Here is a 23,510-nt window from a genome sequence, read left to right on the forward strand (position 1 = left end):
AAAAAAAAAAAAAAAGACATACACACAAAAAAGAAAAAGTAATTTTAAAAATGTAGATGGATCTGGTGCCAGGTATGTTGGTGCATACCTAATGCCAGCACTCAGGAGGCTAAGTTTGCAAGTTTGAGGCCATCCTGTGCTACATAGTGAGTTTGAGTTCAAGGCCAGTCTGAACTATATAATGAGATCTTGTCTCAAAAAGGAAAAAAAAAGGATCTGGTAAACATGAGGAGGATTTAGCAACATACACAGCAGAAATGGGGGCATATACTCCTACACAACAATAACTTTAACAGTTATCTGGGACAGCATGTAGTTTACCCTCTTGCAAAATGTAGGTCCTTGGGAAATGTTTCTTTGATCTGAGGATGTTTCTTTGCTTGGCAATATTAATAAAAGTGCTTCTGCTCAAAATGGGGAACCTTGGGTAAAAGGGAGTTTGAGGTTAGAAAGACCTGCAGATGTCTTAAACAAACCTGCGGATTGAGTAATTTGTTCTTATCTGTCAACCTGTAAAATGTGCAGGCATTTTCACTTTGCTGTAGGCTTCTGTTCTTGCTAAACACAAGTGCAACAATGAGCTAAATGCAGGGATATTCATGCTGACTTTTTCTTTTCCTTTTACAGTTTATTTATTTTTTTAAGAAGGGGGTCTCACTGCGTTGCCCAGGCTAGCTTCAAACTCAAGGACTCAAGTGATCCTCCTGCCTCAGCCTTTTGAATGACTGAAACTACTGGCCCAGTTTCAAAGCTGTATTTTAAACCATGAAAACTGGAACTTAACCTGAGTCCATTAGAAGGAAGCTGGTTATATAGATTGATTTATTTCATGCAATGGACTACCGTGCTGTCATTAAAAAGGTTGAAGTAGATCTCTACCAACAGTAGAATAACCAGGGAATTTTAAGTAAAGGGGGAGAAAAAAACCTGGTTCTATTAACATGGTTAGTTTCATTTACTTAGGAAATATATATGTACAAGTGAATGCATATACAAAAGGTTACACACCAAGTCGATCTTGGTGGTGCACACCTATAATCCCAGCATTGAGAAACTGAGGCTGAAAGATCACTGAAGTTTGAGGGCAGCCTAGGCTACCCAGTGAGGCCCCGTCTCAAAAAAACCAAAAATCATAATAAAGGTACACAGCAAACTGTTAACAGAGCGTATCACTGAGCGCAGCCTGTGTGTAAATCAACAGGACACTCACGTTTCTCGGTGCACTTCTGTTGTTTGAACCTTTCACGTTTCCATACAACACAGAGAAGCGAATGGGAAGAGTGTTCGAAAGTCTCTAGCGAAAAGTTGAGGAGGGGGCGGGGAGCCACAGCCTGGGGTCTCCACGGAGTCCCCGCCGCCAGAGGTGAGGAGACCCCGCCCCGCTGAGGTGATTCTGCAGAGGGGCGGAGCTCTGCAGCTCGGAGGCGGGAGGTGGCTCCGGGGGCGGGGCCATTCGACTCCAGCCGTTCGCTCCGCTCCCACCATGCCCTTATAAGGAGCGCCCCGAGTTAGGGCTCGGGAATCCGGTTGCGATCCCGGCTGCACAGCCCCAGTCCCAGGCCCCTCCCTTGGGAATGGGGAGTGGGCGGGACTTTGGCGGTCGGTGGTGGGGGCGGAGCATGTCGAAGACGGACCAATAGGAGCGGCGTCTCAAATCTGAGCGGCGCCACCATTGGGCGCGACGACGTGAGGGGGCGTGGCGCCTGTAGGGCTGGTTACGCCGAGGGAAGCCCCGACTCCAGTCGCTTCTCCCAGTCAGTCTCTCCGCGGGTTCCCGGCCCAGCCGATTTCTGTTCTCCGTTGCCCGCGGTTCGCCGCCCCACCAGCCGCCGCGATGCCGGTGTTTCACACGCGCACGATCGAGAGCATCTTGGAGCCGGTGGCGCAGCAGATTTCGCACCTGGTGATTATGCATGAGGAGGGCGAGGTGGACGGTAAAGCCATCCCTGACCTCACCGCGCCCGTGGCCGCCGTGCAAGCGGCCGTCAGCAACCTCGTCCGGGTGAGCACGCCGGGCCTGGGGCGGGAGCGGGCGGGACGAGTCCCGGTCTGGGTCCGGGTCCGGGTCCGAGGCTTGGCGCCTTTGCGGGGTCCAGCGCCAGATGCCGCGGGTGGGACGCTGATTCTCCGCTCGGTGACCTTGAGCAAGCCCTCGGGTCTCGCAGGGCCTCAGTTTTCTCATCAAGAAAATGGGGCAGTCGTCTTAAGGGTACGTGTGAACTCTCAAGCAAGTATTCCAGGGAGATGCCCCAGCGTGGCAAATGCCCAGAGTAAGCTGCGAATACATGCTGGTCGTGCAGCCATCCGATGGGCCCCTTCCCTGGGGGGCTGTGATCCCTCATGGACTACCTTGCTTTCAGCTCCTTTTTAGGGCTCCCCGGGCTGGCCTGTGTGTGGGCGGTTCTCTTACGGATTCCCTGACTTTCCTACCAGGGATTCTTCTTTGAGCCACGATGCTGACCTTTCTAACACTTCTGCACCAGATTCCCAGACCTGGCTCGCCCACCCACCCCTTCCAGGGCTCCTCGGTGCGGCCCCTTTTTCCTGATTATCTTACTGAGCACCGCTCAGTGCCTTCTTCTCTCCGAGGCACTTTACTTCTGCTTTCACCTCAGGCACTTAAATACCTTTACATTATAATTCAGGACCTGCAGCCCGTTTTTCCTCTTGCTTCATCCTTGCTCCCTGGTGTGTCACTGCCTGCTACGGCGATTTCCACCTGGCCTTACCTGCTGTCAACCGGATTCCTCCCACAGGGACCTTTCCTTAACGAGGGGCCCTCCCCTCCGGCACCTCCTTCTGGCAGGAAGCAAGATGGAGCTGCTGGGAGAGGCCTGTGGAATCTGGGATCTGAGAGACGGGGGCGTCCCCGGGCTGCTCCCATTTCCTGGTAGCCGGTGGCTCTGAACTCAGACCTCTGTCGTTAAGAGCTGTGACTGAGGCGATTTTTGAAGGAGGTAGAGTCCACTTCTGAAATAAAAGGTAGTGGGAACAGTCATCTAACATTCCCCTGGTTAATGTCACACTTAATGTCCCATTCTGGGTGGGTGACTCACACTGCTGCTGCCTGTGAACGGCAACTCTTGGAAAAAGTTTATAGTGCTCCTTCACAGAGCCTCATAAATAGTGTGTTAGGGTAGTTGGGAGGTAACTGTGGGTCTGGGTGGGGCTTGGATTACTTACCCGATTAGATTAGAGCGCTTTGGTGCTCAGAGAGGCCCTTGAGCAGCTAAAAGTCTTCCTGGGGGTGGAGGTGGGGCTGGGGTTGTCCCAAGCAATGCAGGACTGAGGGAGATCCTACAGACCAAAGTCCTGATCTTTTCCTACAGCTTTAATAAGAATGTATTCAGGAAGAATAGTGTATTCATTCAGAATACTTACTTCTGCATTGTCCATTCTCCTTATAGCTAATCTTAACCTAAGACTGCAGAGTGCATTCTTATGTCCTGTTGTCTGACATGGCTGCATTCCAGGCCTCCATTTTTCACCAAAGGGAAACAATGTAAAGAGACAAGGTAATAGTGTCCCTCTATGCAGCACTTCAGGAAATGAAATCTTAAAACCACATGTTGCACTTGGAATAGAGCTAGTGTAGCCAAGGGGTTGATATCTGGTGAGGCTATTTAGAGAAAAGTTTATTTATGAGATTCCATGCTATGAATTAATAAGCATTGAATGGCTGTTTTCTGAAGAACATTGTAATAAATCAGTGGTTCTCAGCTCAGAGTGTGCATGAGAATCACCAGTGGGGCTTCTTAGGTATAAAGATGTCTGCTTCCATCCCAGACTTCAGGAGAGCTCTCCAGGGGGAGGGTCAAGGCCCCTGTGTCTTTAAGAAGCTCCATACAGTGCTTGGGAAGCACAGTAGTGGACGCTGTGAGACCAACAGAAATAAGGCCAGTCATAAGCTGAAAACAATTACATGCTGTTAACATTCTTCCCAACCCATACAAAAGAAGGGATTGGAGATTGGTGGTAGAGATGAGTGACAGAAAGTGGAAAAAACTTGTGCCGAAAGCCCTGAACAAAGGTGTCTGTGAGTTAAGTCACTTCCAGGTTTCAATAATGGGTTGTCTTGATTGAATGAAGCTCAGGAGGTGAGTGGGAGAGAAATTAGAGATGAAGTCAGTGAGTGACATATGGGCAGTTTAACGGATGGCTTAGCTGACAAAGCAAGATGAACAAAGAGCAGAGGGGAAGACCCTTTGGGTTCTGTCCTGGAGAGGCCTGAGGCTCTAATCATTGCTTTGAATTCCTAGTGTGAATTGAGGTTTTTAACTCTATGGACCTTGTAGGTACCTCAAGTTCCCATTTTTTTTCCCTTTCTTGGGTGGGCGAGATTCAGTCCCAGGGCATTACCACTGAATTCCATCCCCACTCATTTTTATTTTGAGACAAAGTCTCACTAAGTTGCTCAGGCTGGCCTTGAACTTGTGATCCTTCTTCCTCAGTCTGTTGCGTAGATGGAATCCAAGCATGTGCTACTATGCCTGAGTGATGTTATTTTATATACCGTCCAGTTCCTGTCCTGAATATTGGCACAGCGATGATTTTATAAATATTGTTGAAAAAAAGGAACCATGGGAAGGTAGATTAGAGGATTTTAAAAATCGATAGGTCATGAAAGCAAGGAAGGCCTGAAAGTTTGGATATTGTAGGGAAAAAATGAAAGAATTAATAGAAATTTATTAGAAGAAATAGTAAAATTCAATATAGAACTCTTGAGTTTGTTTGAAAGGAACATACAATATTACTATAAATAATGAGTTACCTTGGGAAGCTGTATCCTTATGACTGTGCTTCTCTTTAAATTGCTTTCAGATTATTTATATATGTATGCCACATTAGTTTTATTTTGATCAAGAAAATGTACTTTGAGAGCGGTGGGCACTCCTGAGCCTGGCTGCTGTATGTACCATTTTTGGTCTAAATAACTTGTGGTTATTGCCCAAATTAAAGTTAATTGAATGAGGATAGCATTCTCAGTTGCTGAGCATGGCCATTCACTTACAAACCTATTTATTAGGACTACTTTGAATGTTAAAACTGGCAGAATAAGAGTGATACTGGATTGAAAGTGTTCTGTGGCCCCAAGCAAAACCCTGGAGATTCACAGGCAGATACGGGAACTTCTGATGGGAGGGTTGGAGAAGGTCCTAGAGGGTCAAATAGGTGAATGTGGCATTTAAGACTGACAAGATTTGAACTTTTACAGATATAAGAAAGAAGGCCTTAGGGGCTGGGGATTTACTCAGTGGCATAAGCACTTGCCTTGTAAGCAGGCAGTCGTGAGTTCGATCCCTGGTACCGATTAAAAAAAAAGAAAGAAAGAAAGAAGGCCTTGCATGTGGAAGAAGCTATGCAGGCAAAGGCCAAGAATTTTTAAAGCAATAAAGGCCTAAACTTCGGACATTGAAGGGAAAAATGGAGAAAGCATTAATAGGGATTTGTTAGAGGGATAGGATTTATTAGAAGGAATATGGGAACTCAATTATAGAACTCTTGAGTTTGTGTGGAAGAAACATGTGAACAATGAAACTGACATTTGAGCAAATATTCTCGAGTTTGTTCATTTTTGTTTTGAGACAGGGTCTCCCTGTGTAGTTCAGGCGGGCCTTGAACTCACAACATAACCCGTGCATGAACTTGATGAACTCATGGTGATCATCTTGCCTCAGCCTCCTAAGTGCTGGAATCACAGGCATGCACCACCATGCCTGGTTTGGAATTTATGTAATCTGATTATTTCTTGGAGTTATCTTGGGAAGTTATATTTTTATTCCAATGCTTCTCTTTGTGAATTTGAGGACTCAAACAATTTAAGGACCAAATTTTTATTTAGAGCATCTTAAAGATGACTGTTTGGTGGGGGGCAGGACATGTTTGGATTTATAAATTAATATAAAAGCAAATACGCACATATATATCTGAAAGTGCTCATATTAGCACAACGTGTGGGTGTATATATGTAAATATCACAGTGTATATGTGTATATATATCATAGCATATTTGTGTGTGTAGATTACTTTTTCCATATTTAGGAAGGGGACAGGATGGAAATATTTACTTAATGTCCTTTTTTTCTTCTGAGGATCCTGAATAAGACCATTTTTTCTAACATATTAATTTTAATATTGCATTTTTCCTACATCCCCATTTCATGTAGTTAAAGAATTTAAAAGTGAAAGAATCCTTCATGAATAAATCCAGCTGCCTGTTTTAGGGATCTGACAGTCAGACTATTGGATAGTTGGTTGAGAACAGAAAAATTCTATTTTATTTTAGTCATTTCCAGTTCTTTGATGTCTCTTGTATTGTGTGTGTAAAGGGGAACAAGATTGTTAATAAGACCATTTTGGGATAGGTATGTGAAGCTATAGTTCCTTACAAGGTAATTCACCCATTTAAAATGTGTAATTCATTGGTTTTTGGTGTATTGACAGGGTTGTGCAGCTCTCATGACAATCTGATGTTTAGGGCATTATTGACCCACCAAAGAAACCCATGTCCATTAGCAGTCTCTTTCTTTCCTCCTTTTTTACCTTTCTAATCCCTAGCAAGTACAAATGTACTTCTGTGTTTGGGATTTGTTTTTGCTAGACATTCCATGTAAGGGAAAATCATACAGTATGTAGCCTAGTATTGGCTTCTTTGACATAATGTTTTGAGGATTCTTTTGTGGCATAGCATGTATCAGAACTTCATTCTTTTTATGGCTGAGTAATATTCCTTGTACAGAGTAAGTGTGTTTTAAATGCAAAGAAGTTCAGTGCAGTAAAAAAGCAAGGGGGAGAGGAGCTAGGAAAGGGAGGAATGGAAAATGAAAAAGAGAGAACTGAGAAGGATAGGATTCAGTAAGTAGTGTAAAAAAGTCAGAAGTCTTGGGCTCATGTCTTTTTTTCTTTTTTCTCCTGCTATGTAGTTCAGGCTGGCCTTGGATTCAGTATGTAGCTCAGGCTGACCTCAAACTAGCACTGATCCTCCTCCCGAGAGCTGGGGTTACAGGCCTGCACCATCATGCCCAGCTCAAAATTTTTTTGTTTTCCTGCTGAAGAGCTCTATAGAATTGGTTTCAAATTTGCGATCCTTCTGCTTCAGCCTTCTAAGCTGCTGGAGTTACAGGTGTGCACTGCCTTGCTTGGCAGCTCTGCTCTTAAAAAGAGATCACCAATTAATTTTATGACTTGTTATTAACATTTTAAATCACCATTCCTTTTGGTGGTTGTTGGATTTATTTAGTGAAGTAATAGCAGTGTTTGAGTGATAGGCCTGCGATTTTTTTTCTTTTCAATACTTTTCTGTGTTTTTTAATTTTTAAAATTAACATATAATTCCTATATTAAACAAAAGTTAATGAAGTAAGACCATTTGTGTAATCCTTCACAGTTCATGAAATACTTTCATGTTGGTGGTCTCATAGAGGTTCTGTGGGTAGATTATGTGGTTTCCATTTTATAGGTGAGGGCGCTGTAGTTTAGAGAAATTAGGCAGCTTGCCAACAGGTAGTTAGCCTGACCTCTGACTCCGGCTCTCTTATGCCATAATATCTGTTTTTGTACTTCACCATTCCATGTGCACTCAGAATGAAGTTATTAAATATCTCTGGAAGTTTTCCACCCAGAATCAGAAGCAACAAGAATGCTCTTAGTCATAGGGTTTCCGTTTATCTTGTGCCTGGCAACGGTATCTGTTTAGTCTGCCTGCGTGAAGCGCCTATATGATGTAAGGTAGATTTCCGTTTCATGGCCATGCTGAGTTTCATAGCTCTCCTCCCTTTCTTCCCCTCCCCTTCCTTTAATAAGAATAGATCCAGATCAGCACATAAAGTATATACACTGCTAAGACACGTGAAGGCTTTTAAAAAAAAATACTGTATTTGCTTAGCTTGAAGACTATTAGATTGAAGTAGTAGTTGAGATACATTTAAAGGCTACTTGGAGAATGATGACATTTCACGATTGAAAGACTTGGTCCCCAGATCAAGAGTTTTAAGAATGCAATAGATGTGAACTTTATTCCAATAATATTTAACACTTAATTATGTGACCTGGAGAACAGAAGAATTTTGGAACTTGTGTATGCTTCTATAAACTATGTTTATATTTTTAATGGGCCCCAGTTTAAATGTTTGCTTGTGGGCACATAATGGAAAGGTGAACTTATTTTTGTGCATCGGGGAATCAAACTCAGGACCTTGCGCTTGCCAGGCAAGCACTTACGCTGCTGAGCAATCCCTCCGGTGAAAGCTGAACTTTTTAAAGCCGTTTTTATAGATTAGTATAATTTTAAATGAACAAAGTAAGCACCAATAACAGTAGCTTAGGTTTGACCCCTTCCACATAATCATACAGTAACAACAGTATTAGGGAAACTTTTATGGAGATAGAACTCATAATATTTCTTGTACATTTTGTCTAAAAACAAAGTAGCCTGGTTATTTTGCATAGTTATTTAATTCTTGGTCATTTATATAGTTATAAAAGGTTTATGTTGTATATACTGTACCAAAACTCAGGGTGTAATTTTAATAGGCTCTGACAGCTTCCTGGTTTGCCATATACCCTTTGCTTTTCCATGGCCTGTGACCTAGGTAGGAGAGCATGTATATGTGCTGGTGTGACACTTGTCATACTTGCTCAGTATGTGTCTTCTGTAGTAGGTTTTAGGTGCCATCATAGCAGGGATCGGGTCTATTCTGGGCACTGATGTGCAATACAGATTTTTAAATTAAATGAACATATGTGTAGCATTCATATTTTTATGTATAAAATATTAGGGATTACAGTGCAACCATTATTCCCCATCCCTGGCTTTCAAACATCTGGTACAGCCAAATTTGGAGTCTCGTCAAATTTATAGCAACATTGTCAGAAACAGACAATATATACCAAGAGGAAGGAATGGCTATGTGCCCATTGTTTGAGATAACAGAAGTGTGCAGGCTATTTTGGGTTGTGGTTTCCCTGTTTCAGTCATTTCAACTATGCAGGCCACTTACTAAATTCACGACGTGAGCCTCATGCTGCCTCCTATCTGGAAGTGGCATTTGGATTTTGCATTCTCTTTTTGGGAGTGCCCTTTTAAAATTTAATGATTTATACCAGGTGTTGATACATTATTTGGAACTCTGCTGGTACAGTGGAGTCTCATACTGTGAGTCATGAATTCCTTATTAAAGATCTTTATTTCCTTGAACCATATGGCAGGAGACAAAGACATAAAGTTCATCTGTTGCTTTTTGCTTTCTGTCTGACTTGAACCTAACCTTTTTATTAAGCTTTATGTCATGGTCCCAACTGTGGGTTATATTTATATATAATAAATCAGCATTAGGGAACTAACAAAAGAAGCGGCAGTCCTTAATGATCAAACATCCGAGGTGAGCTGGTTTTTATCTAGAGGCTTTCTCTAGAATAATCCTGTGCTCAGGACTAATTGAGAAGGGTCTTTCAGTCAAGAGAAGAAAGTAGATATATTGGAAGAGGGATTTCCACTTGGGCTTCCCTTGTGTCTTTCTGTTCCCTATATCTTGGTCTTGAAGAATTTTTGCAGTATATATCTGGATAACATATGTTTTGAATTGTCACGTATCTGCTTTATTTTTTCAGTCATTTTTAGTACTCACTCTGTTTCCATTTGGAATGGTTCTGTAGAGGAAGGTCGTCTCTTAATTTCTTCTCAGGTTATGAAAAGCTTTGTTAGTGAAGGAAGTTGAGATTAATAGATAAGAATTTTGTTGTTCATCTGTTTTTTGAGAATATTGAACAGTATACTGTTAGTAATTATTTATTGTACTGAGTCTTAAAAATAAAATTTTTCTTGTTACAAAATTATTCTATTTTTCATTGCTGGAAACTTAAAAAATCTTCAGTCACAATCTGCTCTCTGTTTCTCAGTCTTTTTCTGTCTTGAGCTTGATTTGTGTTTTACTTTGCCTTGGTCACCATTTTTGTCTATTTCAAAGCAATTTTGTTTCCCTGAATATAATAAACAATTTAACTATATACAGATTTCTGAGTCATCCTTTTCTACCATTAAATAAAAAAATAAAAACTATCTTTAATTCACTTCCCTGTTCCTAAGTTTGTAAAAAAAAATGAGGGATCCTAGTTCCTATAACACCCCCAAATTTCTCCACCCTATTATGCTGTCTAGCGAGCTGTGCTTTCAGTAGTAATTATGTCACAGTGAGTGTGGAATGAAATAACTTCCACATAATATCCTAGACCCTGAAAGGATGATCCTTGACATTAAGACATGCAGTCATAGTTGGATGTGATGGAATATTTCTGTCATCCCAGCACTTAGGAGGTTGAGGTGGGAGGATCATGTCTTCGAAACCAGCCTGGGTTACACAGAGAGATCCTGTCTCAAAAAAAAAAAAAAAAAAAAAAAAAAAAAGACATCTGGTCAAATACTCATAGATTTAATTTTGTTGTTATTGTGTAAGTATGTGTATTATATACCGAGGTGGAGAATGACAGAATATTGAGCAAAATAGGACCCGTATACTTAGGCGTAGGAAATTGGAGATTGAGTGCCTTCTTTCCCTTGGGAAACGCCTTTGTAGGTTTTGTATCTTCATAAATGCGGTCATCAGTTCTTAATGACTGATTTGATTGTACCTTTTCTTCCCCTTCCCTCTCCATTCCCCAGTGCTGCTGTCTTTTGCCTGTTGACTTCTTAAGGACAGGGACTGCGTTACATTCCTAATATCCTCACTGTTGTATTTATTGTGTTCTCTTGCCTATGTAATCCCTCAGTAAATGTGTTGTGCTTTGATACTTAGTGTACAGCTGGTCATTTTAGGTTACTCGCTCATGATGGTGAGTTGGTGATTGTCTTTTTCTGCCCTCAGATATTGCTGTATATCAAAATCCCATGTGATCACAAAGAAACAGCCTGAGCATAGTAGAGCCTTCCTACAATCCCAGATACGCGGAAGGCTGAGGCAGGCGGATTGCAAATTCAAGGTCAGCCCAGGCAGTTTAACAAGACCTGGTCTCAGAACACGAAGGGGCAGGGGCATAACTTAGTTGAATCTGTAGTAGCACAAGGAGGGTAACAGAGTCATAATGTCATAAATAACATTTATACTGTTATTTATAATCAATATTTTAGAGTTTAGATTTTAAAAAATTATCACTTCTATCAGAAGTCAACTCATTGGGGCCATTTGATATATAGCTAGGTGTCAATACAATTTTGTTTTATTGGTACCAGGGATCAAACTCACGACCACGCGCTTGCAAGGCAGGCGCTCAGGCCACTGAGCTAAATCCTCAGCCCCAATACAATTTTTTTAAAAATCACTAATATCCTATGAAGGATGAAAGCAGAAACAAACTGGTGAAAACAACCAAAATAATCTAAAGGACTTGGCTGTATAATGTAATCACGGACTACTAATCTTCATTTTAAAAAACAGTATTGTGAAGAGTGTGTGTAGCAATGTATAATAGAAAACATTTTAAAATCTGAAGGAAAAAGGCCATAGGATTGGTGTGAGTGTAGGATGGATATGTCTAGAGAAGGGGGGTAGTGAATCTTTTTTTTTTTTTTTTGTCTTTTTGAGACAGAGTCTCACTATGCAGTTCATGCTGGCCTTGAGCTCACTTTGTAGCCCACACTGGTCTCAGACTTCCAGTGACCCTCCTGCCTCAGCCTCTCAAGTGCTGGGGTTACAGGTGTGCATCACCATGCCCCCAGCAGGTTAGCAAATCTTACAACTAAAAATGTTTTACAAGTATTATTAAGTTGCAGAAAATGGAGTTTTGGGCCCCTTGGAGAATTTTCCAGTGGTCAGATTTCCAGCTGAATGACTCTTAAGGGGAAAGTGGCAGAATCTTTCTGCCATTCTTAGCACAGCTGGCCACAATCCAATTTAAAGTCATTCCTTCTTTTGAAATAAGCTTAAATTATTCCCACGAGTAAGCTTTCAGTGAAGAATGAGAAACGGCATGTTTGTTAGAGCTGAGACTTAAGGGACCTCTGTTATCTCACTTACCACCTTCTAGCTTTCTGTGTCCCCACCCTATTTCTGGGGAACTGGCTTTTTTTTTTTAAATACATGAGGTAGGCAACATGTTCTTATTCATGAAGTTAAAATAAGTAAAAGTGGGCTAGTAAATCTTATACAGAAAAAATATAGCACCATCAATTTTTCATCCTACAGTTCTTCCCGAATCATAAATTAATTCTCAAACTCAAGCTCTGTATGCTGTTAGGATTTGTGAATGATACTGGGAACTATGATATGGTCTCTAGCCTTGAGTTGCTTTAAATACAGATGAAATAATCGTTTTACAAAGAGATTTATCCAGTACTTCTCCACCTGTGAAATTGTTGCAGAATTTAAGTCACTCGTCTTTGAGCATTGTATGTCTGTGATATGAATACAGATTTTGTTGTTTGGAGTCATGGAGAAACTGTGATGTGGGGAAACGTGACAGGCACAGAGGGGCCAGCAGCAGGTGAGAGGAGGGACCAGTTGGTGGGCCCCATAGTGAGGAAAAGACCTTTGAGCGTTGGCCTCAACTGCTATTTGTAGTTTTGCAAGCTTACAGTTCTCTTTTCCATCTTTCTGTCTCTGTCTCTATCTCTATCTCTACTCTGTGTCTGCATCTCTGCCTCTGCCTCTGTCTCTGTGTTTGTTTCTCTTTCTCTCTGTCTCTCCCTTTATCTGTTTCTGTCTTTCTGTCTCTCTGTCCATTTGTCGGTCTCTCTGTCTCTTTCTCTCATACTAGATATTGATCCTAGACAGTTCTTTTAAAAATTTTTTAATTGTGAGGTAGGGTCTTGTAACTCACTGAATTATCCAAGCTGGGTTCGAACTTGTAATCTTTATGCTTCAGCCCCCCAGAGTGCTGGGATTGTAGGCAAGTGCCACCAGCTCTGCTCTAGCACAGTGCTTCTCGCAGACCTATGTTGTGTTCCTTCTGCCCGTACAACCCTTTCTCTACTTGGATAATTTCTAGTTGGATAATTCCATACTACATGTGCATATTTGAAGTGTTGCTTTCCCAGACTATCTTTAAACCAGGTTAGAGCCCCTGTGTCATTTTTTAAAAAAATCTTTTTCATGTTACAGTTGTTACACTTGTTATTAATTATCATGTGATTATTACTTGTTTAACCTCATTCTCTCCACCTAAGCCTCAGAGGCAAATATTGACTCTGCTGTCTCCCTGGATTTTTTGCACCCATCATGTTGCCTGGCATGGAGTAGAGTCTTGAGAAATATTTGTTGAGTGAGAAATCAGAGTCCCATTTGGTGCATCCCTACCAAAAACTATTTTAAGCTTCTTTGGAGCAACGGTATGCATCATGCTGTGGGTGAATCTTGGTGGCAGAATTCAGGGGCCAATAAGGAAAGAAAGTGTAAATCATTGCATAAATAGGACCATTTAATTTGTTGTTGAGTAAATTCCAGGTCTCTTTTTGAGTCTATATGAGGGTAAAACTGTAGTGCAACACAGGATTATGCAAAATATGTAAGTACAAGTAAAATTAAAGCATGAATTTAGATTCTTTATTAGTTTTCATCTTTTGCAGATGATCAGAGTATCCAACTTTGGCCAAAATGCATGAGTTAGAAAATTCCAAAGTTGGATTTTACATGCAGATATTACATAAATCAGCATAGAAATATAACAAAATCTTGGGAGGCAGTATAGTGTAATGGTTAAAGACTTAAACTCATCCTGGTGCAGTGGCACACACCTGTAATTCCAGTACCTGGGAGGCTGAAGCAGGAGGTTTACCAGTTCAAGCCTAGCCTGGGCCATAAAGTGAGACCCTGTGGGATTTAGCTCAATGGCATAAGGGCCTGCGGGGCAAGCACGAGGTTGTAAGTTTGATCCCCAGTACCCCCCAAAATAAATAAATAAATAAACAAACAAATAAATAAATAAATAAAGTTTAGAATTTTTCCTGATACAATGTTAGAGCTCAATGAGTGTCAGATGTTATCACTAATATTTTTTCTCATGATTTTTAAGTCACGTTTTAAATGTTTCACTAATGAAAAGGCAGTGTTGATTTAAAAAAAAAAAAACGTGTCTAAGCATAGCTTTTTTAGCTCAACAAGGCAAAATGCCAATGAAAGCTTTCAGTAGAATTCCATATGTTGTGGAATATACAGTTTTACAACTGCGGGGAAAATATCGCTCACAGTTTTAGATGCCTGAACCTTTGATTGCCAGGTTCTCATGATTAAAGACAACCATCTAATGGTATGTGTGTGTGTGTGTGTGTGTGTGTGTGTGTGTGTGCATGCAAGAACAGAACCCAGAGCCTTTTATATTCTAAGCAACTTTTCTATCAAATCCTCAGCCCAACCAGCTTTTTTCTCTTTTTCTTTCTTTCTCTGTTTTTTTCTATTTTTAGATGTATTCTTGCTCTGTTGCCCAGTCTTCCCTCCAATTCCTAAATTCAACTGGTCCTCCAGGCTTAGCCTCCTAAATAGCTTAGATTGCAGGAATCCATCCACTTTGTGTGTATATGTGTGTACACGTGTGTGTATGTGTGTGTGTGTGTGTGTGTCTGTGTGTGTCTGTGTGTGTCTGTGTGTGTCTGTGTGTGTCTGTGTGTTTTGAGACAAGTTCTCCTTATGTAGTTCATGCTAGCCTTGAGTTTACTCTGAAGCCCAGACTGGCCTCAAATCAGTAGTGATCCTCTAGCCTTGACCTCCTAATGCTGGGATTACAGGTATGTGTCACAACTCCTGCCTCATGCATCCACTTTCAATTTTCAATGTAATCTCTTTTGTTTAGAGCAGCAATGAAAAAAGGCATGCTGTTAGACCAGGGACTTAGCTCAGTGGCAAGGCAAGGCACCTGCCTGGCAAGATCAAGGTCCTGAGTTCAATCCCTGTACCTGGTGGGAGGTAGAGAGAGGTATGCTGTTGTTTTAATTTAAAAGAAAAAATTGAGGCTTAGAATTTTAGCTCAAGCATTCATTGTCCTATTTTCCAAAAAAAGTGAATTGAAGGAGTAGCCAAGCCATGCAGTAAAATAAAATGGAATCGGCCTTCCAGGTAGAGTTAAGTATGATGCATTTGTGATACAGAAATTATTGTATTCTGGATTATCCATTTAATTTAACAAATAAATAATGAATACTATGCCAGGTACTATTTCTTAAAAGAACAATAGATTTGAAAATAGGATTCAGATGACCACAGTTATTAGTTTGGAAGTTATATCCATTATTTCGAGTCTTTCAGTAGCTTTCTAGAAATTTTTTGCTGTGCAAATTTAACTTCAGTCTTAGCATCTTTATTTTCCTCCTGAGTAATAAAAAGGTCCTTAACACTTTAAATCCTGTCGTTAGCTAAGATTTTGCCTTCACTTTATTCAGCACACAAATTAGAAATTATTGTCTTTGATCCCCTCCTTACCTTTTCTTTGAGGTATAATAGAATTGATGAATAACCTTTCCTTCTAGGAATTTCCCTTCTTTACATTCATGCTGTCCTAGTGTCTTTGGTGAGGGCTTTGGGCAGTACACACCTACGTGTTTAGTCATCTGAAAGTATCTTCATTTTGGAAGATAAATTACTGAGCTACGCAAATTGAGGCTGATATAAATTTTTCAGCATATTATTTCAATGTCTTCTGTCTTCATATTGGAATCAGTCTCACAATTATGCTACAGGTTTTATCCTTTTTTTTCCCTTGGGGTTTTAAAGACCTTCGTTATCCTCCTTCCTTTTTTTTTTTTTTTTTTCTTTCTTGATTTTGAGTTGATTCTTTTTGTCAGTCTGGGAAAATTCTCAGCTACTTGTCTCTGAATGTTTGCTTCTTTCATTTTATTCCGTCCTTTTAGAACTCTAGAGATGCCTTGGACTTTTTCACTGTATTCTCTCTCTGTCTGTCTCATCCCCACACCAGCCTTGGGGTTTGTGAGTGCTCTACCACTGAGTGCTAGCCCCAGCTTTCCGTGTCTTTTAATAGCTTTTATTTCCCTCTTGGTAATTTCTGCAGCTCTTCCAGTTTGCTAGTCTCATGCAGCTGTGTCTAATATGCCATTTAATCCATCCGCTGAGTTTTGAATTTAAATGACAGTATTTCTCACTTCTGCAGTTCCATTTAGATCTTTTTCTAAATTTGCCTCATTTTGATAGACTCTTGTTCTTTAATCATCCTTTAAAGAAATTTTTTTTTTTGGTTTGATAAAAAAGCATCTTGGACTGTAGAAACTTCAAGAGTTTAATACCAGGCTGAGGATAATAACGAGGCACTTTTAAAATATGATGAAATGCCAGGATACTATTCTATCTTGGGACCGTAAAATTCTTTGACTTAAAAATTAAAAAAAAATTCTTCATTGTGGTGAAATACACCTTTTACCATATTAAGTGTACAGTTTTGTCCATTAAGTATGTTAACATTGTAGTGCAATCATTTCCACCATAGATCTCCCAAACCTTTTGTTTTACCATATGGAAACTCCACTTCCCCTCAATCCCTGGCAGCCACCACTTTCTGTCTGTGAATTTAACTTCTCTATAAATGTCTTTGGAATCATAGAACACCTGTGTCTCTTAGTGACCTTTTTTTTGTGGCTTGGTCTAATGCATTTGCAGGTAATCAATTTTACATATATGTCAGAATTTCCTTCTTTTGAAGGCTGAATTATATTCCTGCATGTATACAGCACATGCATTCTGCTTGTCCTTTCCTGTGTTGATAGACATTGGGGTGCCTTCCACCTTTCCGCAGTTGTGAATAGCTCTGTTATTTTGTTACGCAGTTAATGCCTTGGGAGGCCTGGGCTCTGTCTCCAAGGGCATGAGCTGCCAATGAGCTCTGGGCAAGGGCTGTGTGTAGCCTCTGAGGCCAGGGGTCAGACACAGAAGGAGAGCACCTCCCAGGTCCCACCTCAGAGCATGGTGGGAAGACAGGAAGCCCATTCTCTCTTAGAGAGGCAGTGCTTGTAGCTGGAGAAGATGGGAAAACGTTCTGTGCAGAGAGAACGTGTGAACATGCACATCTCATTCTCTTTGATGACCGAGATACAGTACCTAACACCTGCAGTTTGAAGAAGGAGAGGGTGATTTTGACCCACGGTTACAGTCCCCAGACACTGGCTCCAATGAAGGTGACATGGCAGAGTGCATAACAGAGGAACAGGTGCCTCAGCAGAGAAAGAAGGGAGGACCTGGAGAGGGCGATCCACCCTTTCAGGTCACATCCCTCGGGACTCATCTCCTCCAACCAGACCCCACTTCCAACAGCAAGTCAGCTGTCAGTCAGAGCACAGGAGGCCTTGGAGGGTGCTTACCTAAATCATGTCAATGCAGGTAGGGAGTGGGAGGCTTAGCAATGAGATGCCAGGGCAGATTGTGCCTGTTCCTGTGTGAGTCAACTTATTTGCTATATAAGTCAGTTTAAAGAAAAAAGAGAAAGAGAAGGAAAACTATAGTATTTTCAATTTTTGAATATGTAAAAAAAAAATCACCTAGTTCAAAATTTAAAAGTAAAAGAGAGCAAAAAATCTCCTCAGTCTTAAATTCCAGCTACTTGGTTTCCTTTCTCATAGGAAACCAGCCAACATAATAAGTCAGGATCTTAGCTTTGCTTCTAGTGATAGTTTATGTATGTGGCAGTGTGTATTCCCCTTCTGTGCTGTCCTGTTCAATGGCTTGTTCCCCTTAACCTAATTTGGAGAGTATTTCTTATCAGTACATACAGAACATTCTCTTATTTTAATAGTTACATAGTATGATAGTCTAGTCTTCCATCCGAAATATGTTCAAAGACCCCCATGGGTTCCTGAAACCACAGATAACAGTAAAACATACATATATATGTATATCTTTTTCCTATACAGTACATACATACCTATGATAAAGTATATAATTTATAAATTAGGCACACTGCAGGGTATCCTGGTGCATGCCTATAATCCTAGTACTCTGGAGACTGAGGCAGGAGGATTGCAAGTTCAAGGCCATGTGGGGCTACGTGGTGAATTTGAGGCCAGCATGGACCACATAGTAAGGTCCTGTCCCAAAACACACACACAAGTATAGCACAGTAACAGTAATAAAAAAGAAGTTAGAACAGTATACTGTAATAAAGGTTATATGACCATGTTCTCTCTGTCTCTCTCAAAATACCTTACTGTGCTGTCCTCACCCTGGTGACGATGTGACCTGTGACGGAGACTGTGACTGACCATGGGCAGCTGAAAGTTCAGAAAGTAAGACAAGCAAAGGCGGACTGCGGTTGTCCTCCAGCGATGATAGCAATATATTGAACTCAGTCCTAATGGAGTAGCTGTAGGGTATTTGTGATGCTTTGCTGTTTCAGACAGTATGGCAAAGATGACGTGGGCTGTCACCTTATGCATATGTGAGTGTATTTACGTGATACTTCTCTAGACATGGAATGTACTGAGCACCAGATATTAGGTTGCAGAGGGATTTTTAAACTGATGATAAGGTTTTGCCAAGCTAACCTTGGTAGCAGTGAGGAAGAGTATGGCACCGGCGAGACATTGGTGTTGGACATCCAGCTGTCCCAGCAGAGAGACCACATGGCTGCTTTCAAGCCGTGGGAGGACTGCAAAAAGAGCCACGGGACAAATTCTAGAGCCAACGTGTTTATCACTTAATTTACATTTGGGTTCATAGTATATTCAGTTTCAAAACAATCAAGGCGGTGGGTATGTAGCTTAATGCAGGGCATTTGTCTGGCAGGCGCAGGGCCCTGGGTTCCCTCCCAGCTCCACACATACACACACACACACACAACACACACACACACACACAATTAGTAAAACAAATGGGTTGTAAACAATAGATTTTATTGAGTTACTTAAAGGCAACACCTGATTATTATCTGCATGTGACAAGTGAGGAAACTAAGGTTCATAGACCTTGAAGAACTTGTCTTGGGTCCAGAGTTGGCAAATGGCGCTGTCTGAACTGAAGTGTTTTAATTCTGCAAATGAGCTTACCTGAAATGCAGCGTGGAAAACCAGAAATCCTTAGCAAATCAAAAAGATCACAAGAATGATTCTATTGAAGTTATGTAAGAGAGAAGTCACACCCATACCTTTTTTATTGCGTGGAGAAGAGAGAGAAACTAGTTGTAGCGTGGATCCACTTGCAGAGACGCTGTGCACAGGACTCAGAGCAGACACCAGGCCAGGAAGTGCTTCCCCAGTTGCGCGGTGGAAGTGAATCTCCCTTTGCTGTGTTCCTTAAGACTTGACTAAGTTGCTTATCAAACCATCCAATGGGATCATAACTGCTGGTGTTCATATCTGCTTCCTCCTCTCCTTCAGACCCCACCCAGTGTCCAGATTTGAGTTCTAGAAGGGACCTAGTACTCATGAAGTGGGCTGTTTGCTCAAAACTTAGATTATGTAATGGTTGGATTTGCAGCACTGAGATGTTTGTCAGAGTAAGAAAATACAGAAAAAAAAAACTCTGAGTCATAGTCAGCAGAGTAATTTTAAAATTCTGAGGGCAATGGTATCTCTTTGTACACCAGATAAGTACCCTTTTCCTAATTCGGGAAGTCTCTGGAGTAAAAAGAGCTATAAATAATTGAACATCATCTCTGAAACTGCCATAGCTATTACATCTCTGAAACCAAAACTTCAAGTTACATTTTACTTGGCATATACCAAAGATTCTTCAAACCGGATGTTCTGGCTTACGTTGTCCCTTGGCTTCCATAATAAGGCAAGGTCCACTGTGTACTGTAGTCATAGTATTCCGATGTGCTGGGGAATGGGAAAGCAAAAACCACTTGCATTCTCTTTCCTATCTGGAAGTTGGCATTTTATATATATATATATATATATATATATATATTTTTTTTTTTTTTTTTTTTTTTTAAATCGGTACTGGGGATCAAACTCACGACTGCCTGCTTGCAAGGCAGGCGCTTATGCCGCTGAGCTAAATCCCCAGGCCCCCCCCCCCTGCCTTTTTTTTTTTTTTTTTGAGGCAAGGTCTTTCTGTATAGTTTAGGCTGGACTTGAATTTACTGTGTAGCCCAGACTGGCCTCAAAATCATAGTGATCCTCCTGAGTCCTGGAATTACAGGTGTGTACCACCACAACTGGTGGTCTCTGTTAGTTATACTCAAAGCTAAGTATTTTTTTCTTTAAAAAAGAGTGTCCTATTGCTCTTTCCTTCCATATCTATCTATCTTTATTTTTTTCTTAGAGATGCTAGTTTGTATTAGACTGATTATTCTTCTAATCTTTCCCTCTCATCCATTGTTGCCAAGGAAATCTGGAGATCTTAAGTACTGCTCTAATCGTAACACCTTCTTGAGCAGAAAAGCCTTTTAAGCCTCCTTTATTTTGTCCCCTAGATTAATACAAACTTCTTGTTCTAGCACTTGTGGGCCATCATCATGCCCGGAGCTCCTTCCTGATCTTATTTCTCTGAGGAGAGTGGCAGCCAGCAAATTACAGGCTTTGTGTGGAATGTTGAAATGTCCAGAAGCTAAGAGCAGAGTTTGCATTTTAAAATGTTGGGGGGGGGGGAACAATATTGACACAGGAAATTGTGCAAAATTAAAAATTTAGCATCTATAAATAAAATTTTATTGGAACCCAAACTGTGTCTGTTCATTTACATATTTTGTGTGACTGCTTTCACAAGTATGACAACAAGAGTTAAAAACTTGTGACAGAGACTGTGTAGCTCACAATGCCTAAAATATTTACTACCCATCTGCCTCTTTTTAGAAAAATGTTGTCAACCTACAACCTAGATTTGTAGGTGTATAGACTTGGAAACAGACCCTAAAGATGTTCTAATCCAGTGCTCTCATTTTAAAAATGAGAAAACCCAGCCAGGCATGGTGGCCCATCCCTGTAATCTTAGCACTCAGGAGGCTGAGGCAAGAGGATTGCTGCAAGTTTGAGGCCAGCCTGAATTACATAGGGAAACCTTGTGTCAAAAAACCAAAAACAATAACAACAAACAAACAAAAGCACACCAGAAAAGCCTTATTTTCTTCCATAATTAAAATCAGCAGGGTGTCTGAAGCACAGTGTTGGCAGTGGAAAAGCTAAGGTCAGGATCCAGTGTTGATTCTGCACAACGGGCTGCCCCTCCTGTGAAGTCTGGAGAGGCTCACTGAGATTGCTGTGCAATTTACGTGCAAACACAAGTGCTTCTCACTTCTGTGCATACACAGCACTTCTAAGATGCCTCTGTCCCTCCAGAGATTATACCTGTGCTTCAAGGCTCACTGTAAACACTGGCCACCGTGGCCCCAGTAACTATCCACTGTTTCAGTCATGCCGCTTCCTTCCCTTAGCACTCAGCAGGCATCCGTGTGGTCCCGCTGCTCTGGAAGGTTCTGACACAGACACTAAAGAACGAATTTATGTAAACATAGCTAGGTATAAGTGAGACCGGAAGCACCTCTAGTTTACTATCATTAAAAAAAGAACCAGGTGTGGGAGTACATGGCTGTATTCCCAGCACTCCAGAGGCTGAGGCTGAGGAAGGCTGATCATTGAAGTCCATCCAGGCCAGCCTGAATTATGTAGTGAGACCCTGTATTAAACAAACAAACAAACAAACAAAGAAACAAGTAAGAGAAAATATGGCACTGCTGAGTGATACTGTTAATGGATCATCTATTTGCAGGACATTTACATCACATCTACCTGGTAATTGATGAAGTGTGTGTGCCCTGGAGAGTGCACTTGGGTTTGCCCTGGAGAATTACCTAATTGTGTGTTGATTATGTAAGCCTTTAATGTCTTTATTGATCACTAGGTGCTAAGGTAGGAATCCACATGTTACAATTCACTGGTGAAAACCTGACATATTCTCTTCTTGATTGCCGGGGAGTCTGCTGTCAGATCTTCCATTTAGACTTTTCAATTTATGAACCAGTGCAGGCTTACATTATTTTTTCATGAGCCATTAGAACTGAACTTGGTATTTAATAACTACTGAAGATAAAAGGATTGCAGTTTAGTGTTCAGGTGCTTTGGCGGCATTATCTCTGATCTGCAGTCAACAAACTAAGCCGGGCATGGTGGCGCACACCCGTAATCCCAGCACCTGGGAGGCTGAGGCAGGAGGATTATCACAAGTTGGAGGCCAGCCTGGGCTACCTAGTGAGCTCAAAACCAGCCTGAACTACATAGTGAGACTGTCTCAAAAAACAAAAACAAAACTAGATAGATGAACGGACTTTTATCACAGTGTTATTGTCCTGGTTCACACTGATGATGATTGTGCCTTCTTTTTGCTTAACTGGGAATAAGTTATCTGAGAAGGGAGGGCTGGAACTTCCTCAGGGTTGTGGTGCCCATTGGCAGCAGTTCAACATGGAGACTGTAATACTGATATTTTGTATCAGGAAGTGAAACCAAAGGAAACCATAATATTCCTGTAAATGTCTTTTTTATGGCTTAGCCTGAGGCTGTGTCCAACCTATTAATGTTACATGAACAGCAGTGATGAAATACAATCTGTGAAAGGCATGAACACAAATAGTATGGCTGGGGCTGGCTTACAGCTTTTTCTATCCCTACAGCATAGCCAGTTTGGTTCGTTCTCATATTTCACTGTTCAGCAAGTTTAGAACCCAGTCTGTGCTCAGCCCATATGTGGTTACACTAAACTGTGTTTACAATTGACAGAAAGAAAATAACAAAAAATCTAGAAGAAAAACATGCAGGTAAAAATTTGGAAACTTACTTACTATAGGTACCATGAAAGACTCCTCTATGAGCATTTTAATTAGCTGCCTGGCCATTCGACAAACATGGAATTTCCACTTCTGGCTGCCCTTGAGAAATGTGTTTGTAGCTTGAGCAAAGAATGAGTGTAATTTTGCTTGTGGCTCTAATTTAACATGTCAGAGTGCTTACTGTGGCCTGGAGTCAAATTCAGTTATTATTGTGAAGGAGATTCTGATAGTCTCCAATTAATAAGCAGGATGATCGTAACATTAATAAAGACTTCTCAGAACTTTTTGTTTTGGGGTACTAGGAATCGAACTCAGGACCTTGCGCTTGCCAGATAGGTGCTGTGCCTCTGAGCCGTTTCCCTACCTCTTTTTTCAAAACTTTGGCCATTGCATATTATTTCAAATTTGGATATTTATAATTTTTTTAAAAAAACTACATTTTGGGCCAGTCCTGGTTTGTTTGTTTATTTTTTAAGCAAGATCTCCATGGATGTTGTTAAAAAAAGAAAGAAAGAAAGCTTTTGTAAATTACCTTTTTTTTTGTCTTTTTTCTTTTTATTGGTACCAGGGATCGAACTCCCGACTGCCTGCTTGCAAGGCAAGCGCTTATGCCGCTGAGCTAAATCCCCAGCCCCAAAAAATTACCTTTCTAAAAGAAATTCTCCACTATATAGTCCAGGCTGGTCTTGAACTTCTGGTGGTCCTCCTGCCGCAGTCCCCCAAGTGCTGAGATTACACTTGTGTGTCACCACACCAGCTGTGGTTCAATTTTAAAAGCTAGTTGAGGCAGGTTGGCTCAGTTGATTTTTCCTAAGCAACAG

The 23,510-nt window shown here is 41.1% G+C and overlaps 1 protein-coding gene and 1 long non-coding RNA gene across 13 annotated transcripts in view; one reads left to right on the forward strand and one right to left on the reverse strand.

The window, feature by feature from the left end:
* LOC106028511 (uncharacterized) overlaps window positions 1-1,481 on the reverse strand; it is a 65,557-nt gene extending 64,076 nt beyond the window's left edge. For 2 of the 10 annotated variants that reach the window (XR_010044015.1, XR_010044019.1), the window contains exon 1: window positions 1,211-1,479. This is a non-coding gene — a long non-coding RNA (uncharacterized LOC106028511). Of the gene's footprint in view, window positions 1-1,210 lie in introns of all 10 variants that reach the window. The other 8 variants (XR_010044014.1, XR_010044016.1, XR_010044022.1 and 5 more) reach the window with 7 other exon arrangements.
* Window positions 1,482-1,712: 231 nt separating this feature from the next.
* The window catches only part of Vcl (vinculin), a 104,640-nt gene continuing 82,842 nt past the window's right edge, over window positions 1,713-23,510 (forward strand). Inside the window, exon 1 of one of the 3 annotated variants that reach the window (XM_003473804.5) lies at window positions 1,713-2,002. In XM_003473804.5, the coding sequence (XP_003473852.2) occupies window positions 1,835-2,002 (168 nt within the window). In that variant the 5' untranslated portion in view covers window positions 1,713-1,834. The remainder of the gene's footprint in view (window positions 2,003-23,510) is intronic. The other 2 variants (XM_013156645.3, XM_003473803.4) reach the window with 2 other exon arrangements.

The sequence above is a fragment of the Cavia porcellus genome, unplaced genomic scaffold (assembly GCF_034190915.1).
Source record: "Cavia porcellus strain 051 isolate PalLab524CR breed Dunkin Hartley unplaced genomic scaffold, mCavPor4.1 scaffold_28, whole genome shotgun sequence".
NCBI classification, from domain to species: domain Eukaryota; kingdom Metazoa; phylum Chordata; class Mammalia; order Rodentia; family Caviidae; genus Cavia; species Cavia porcellus.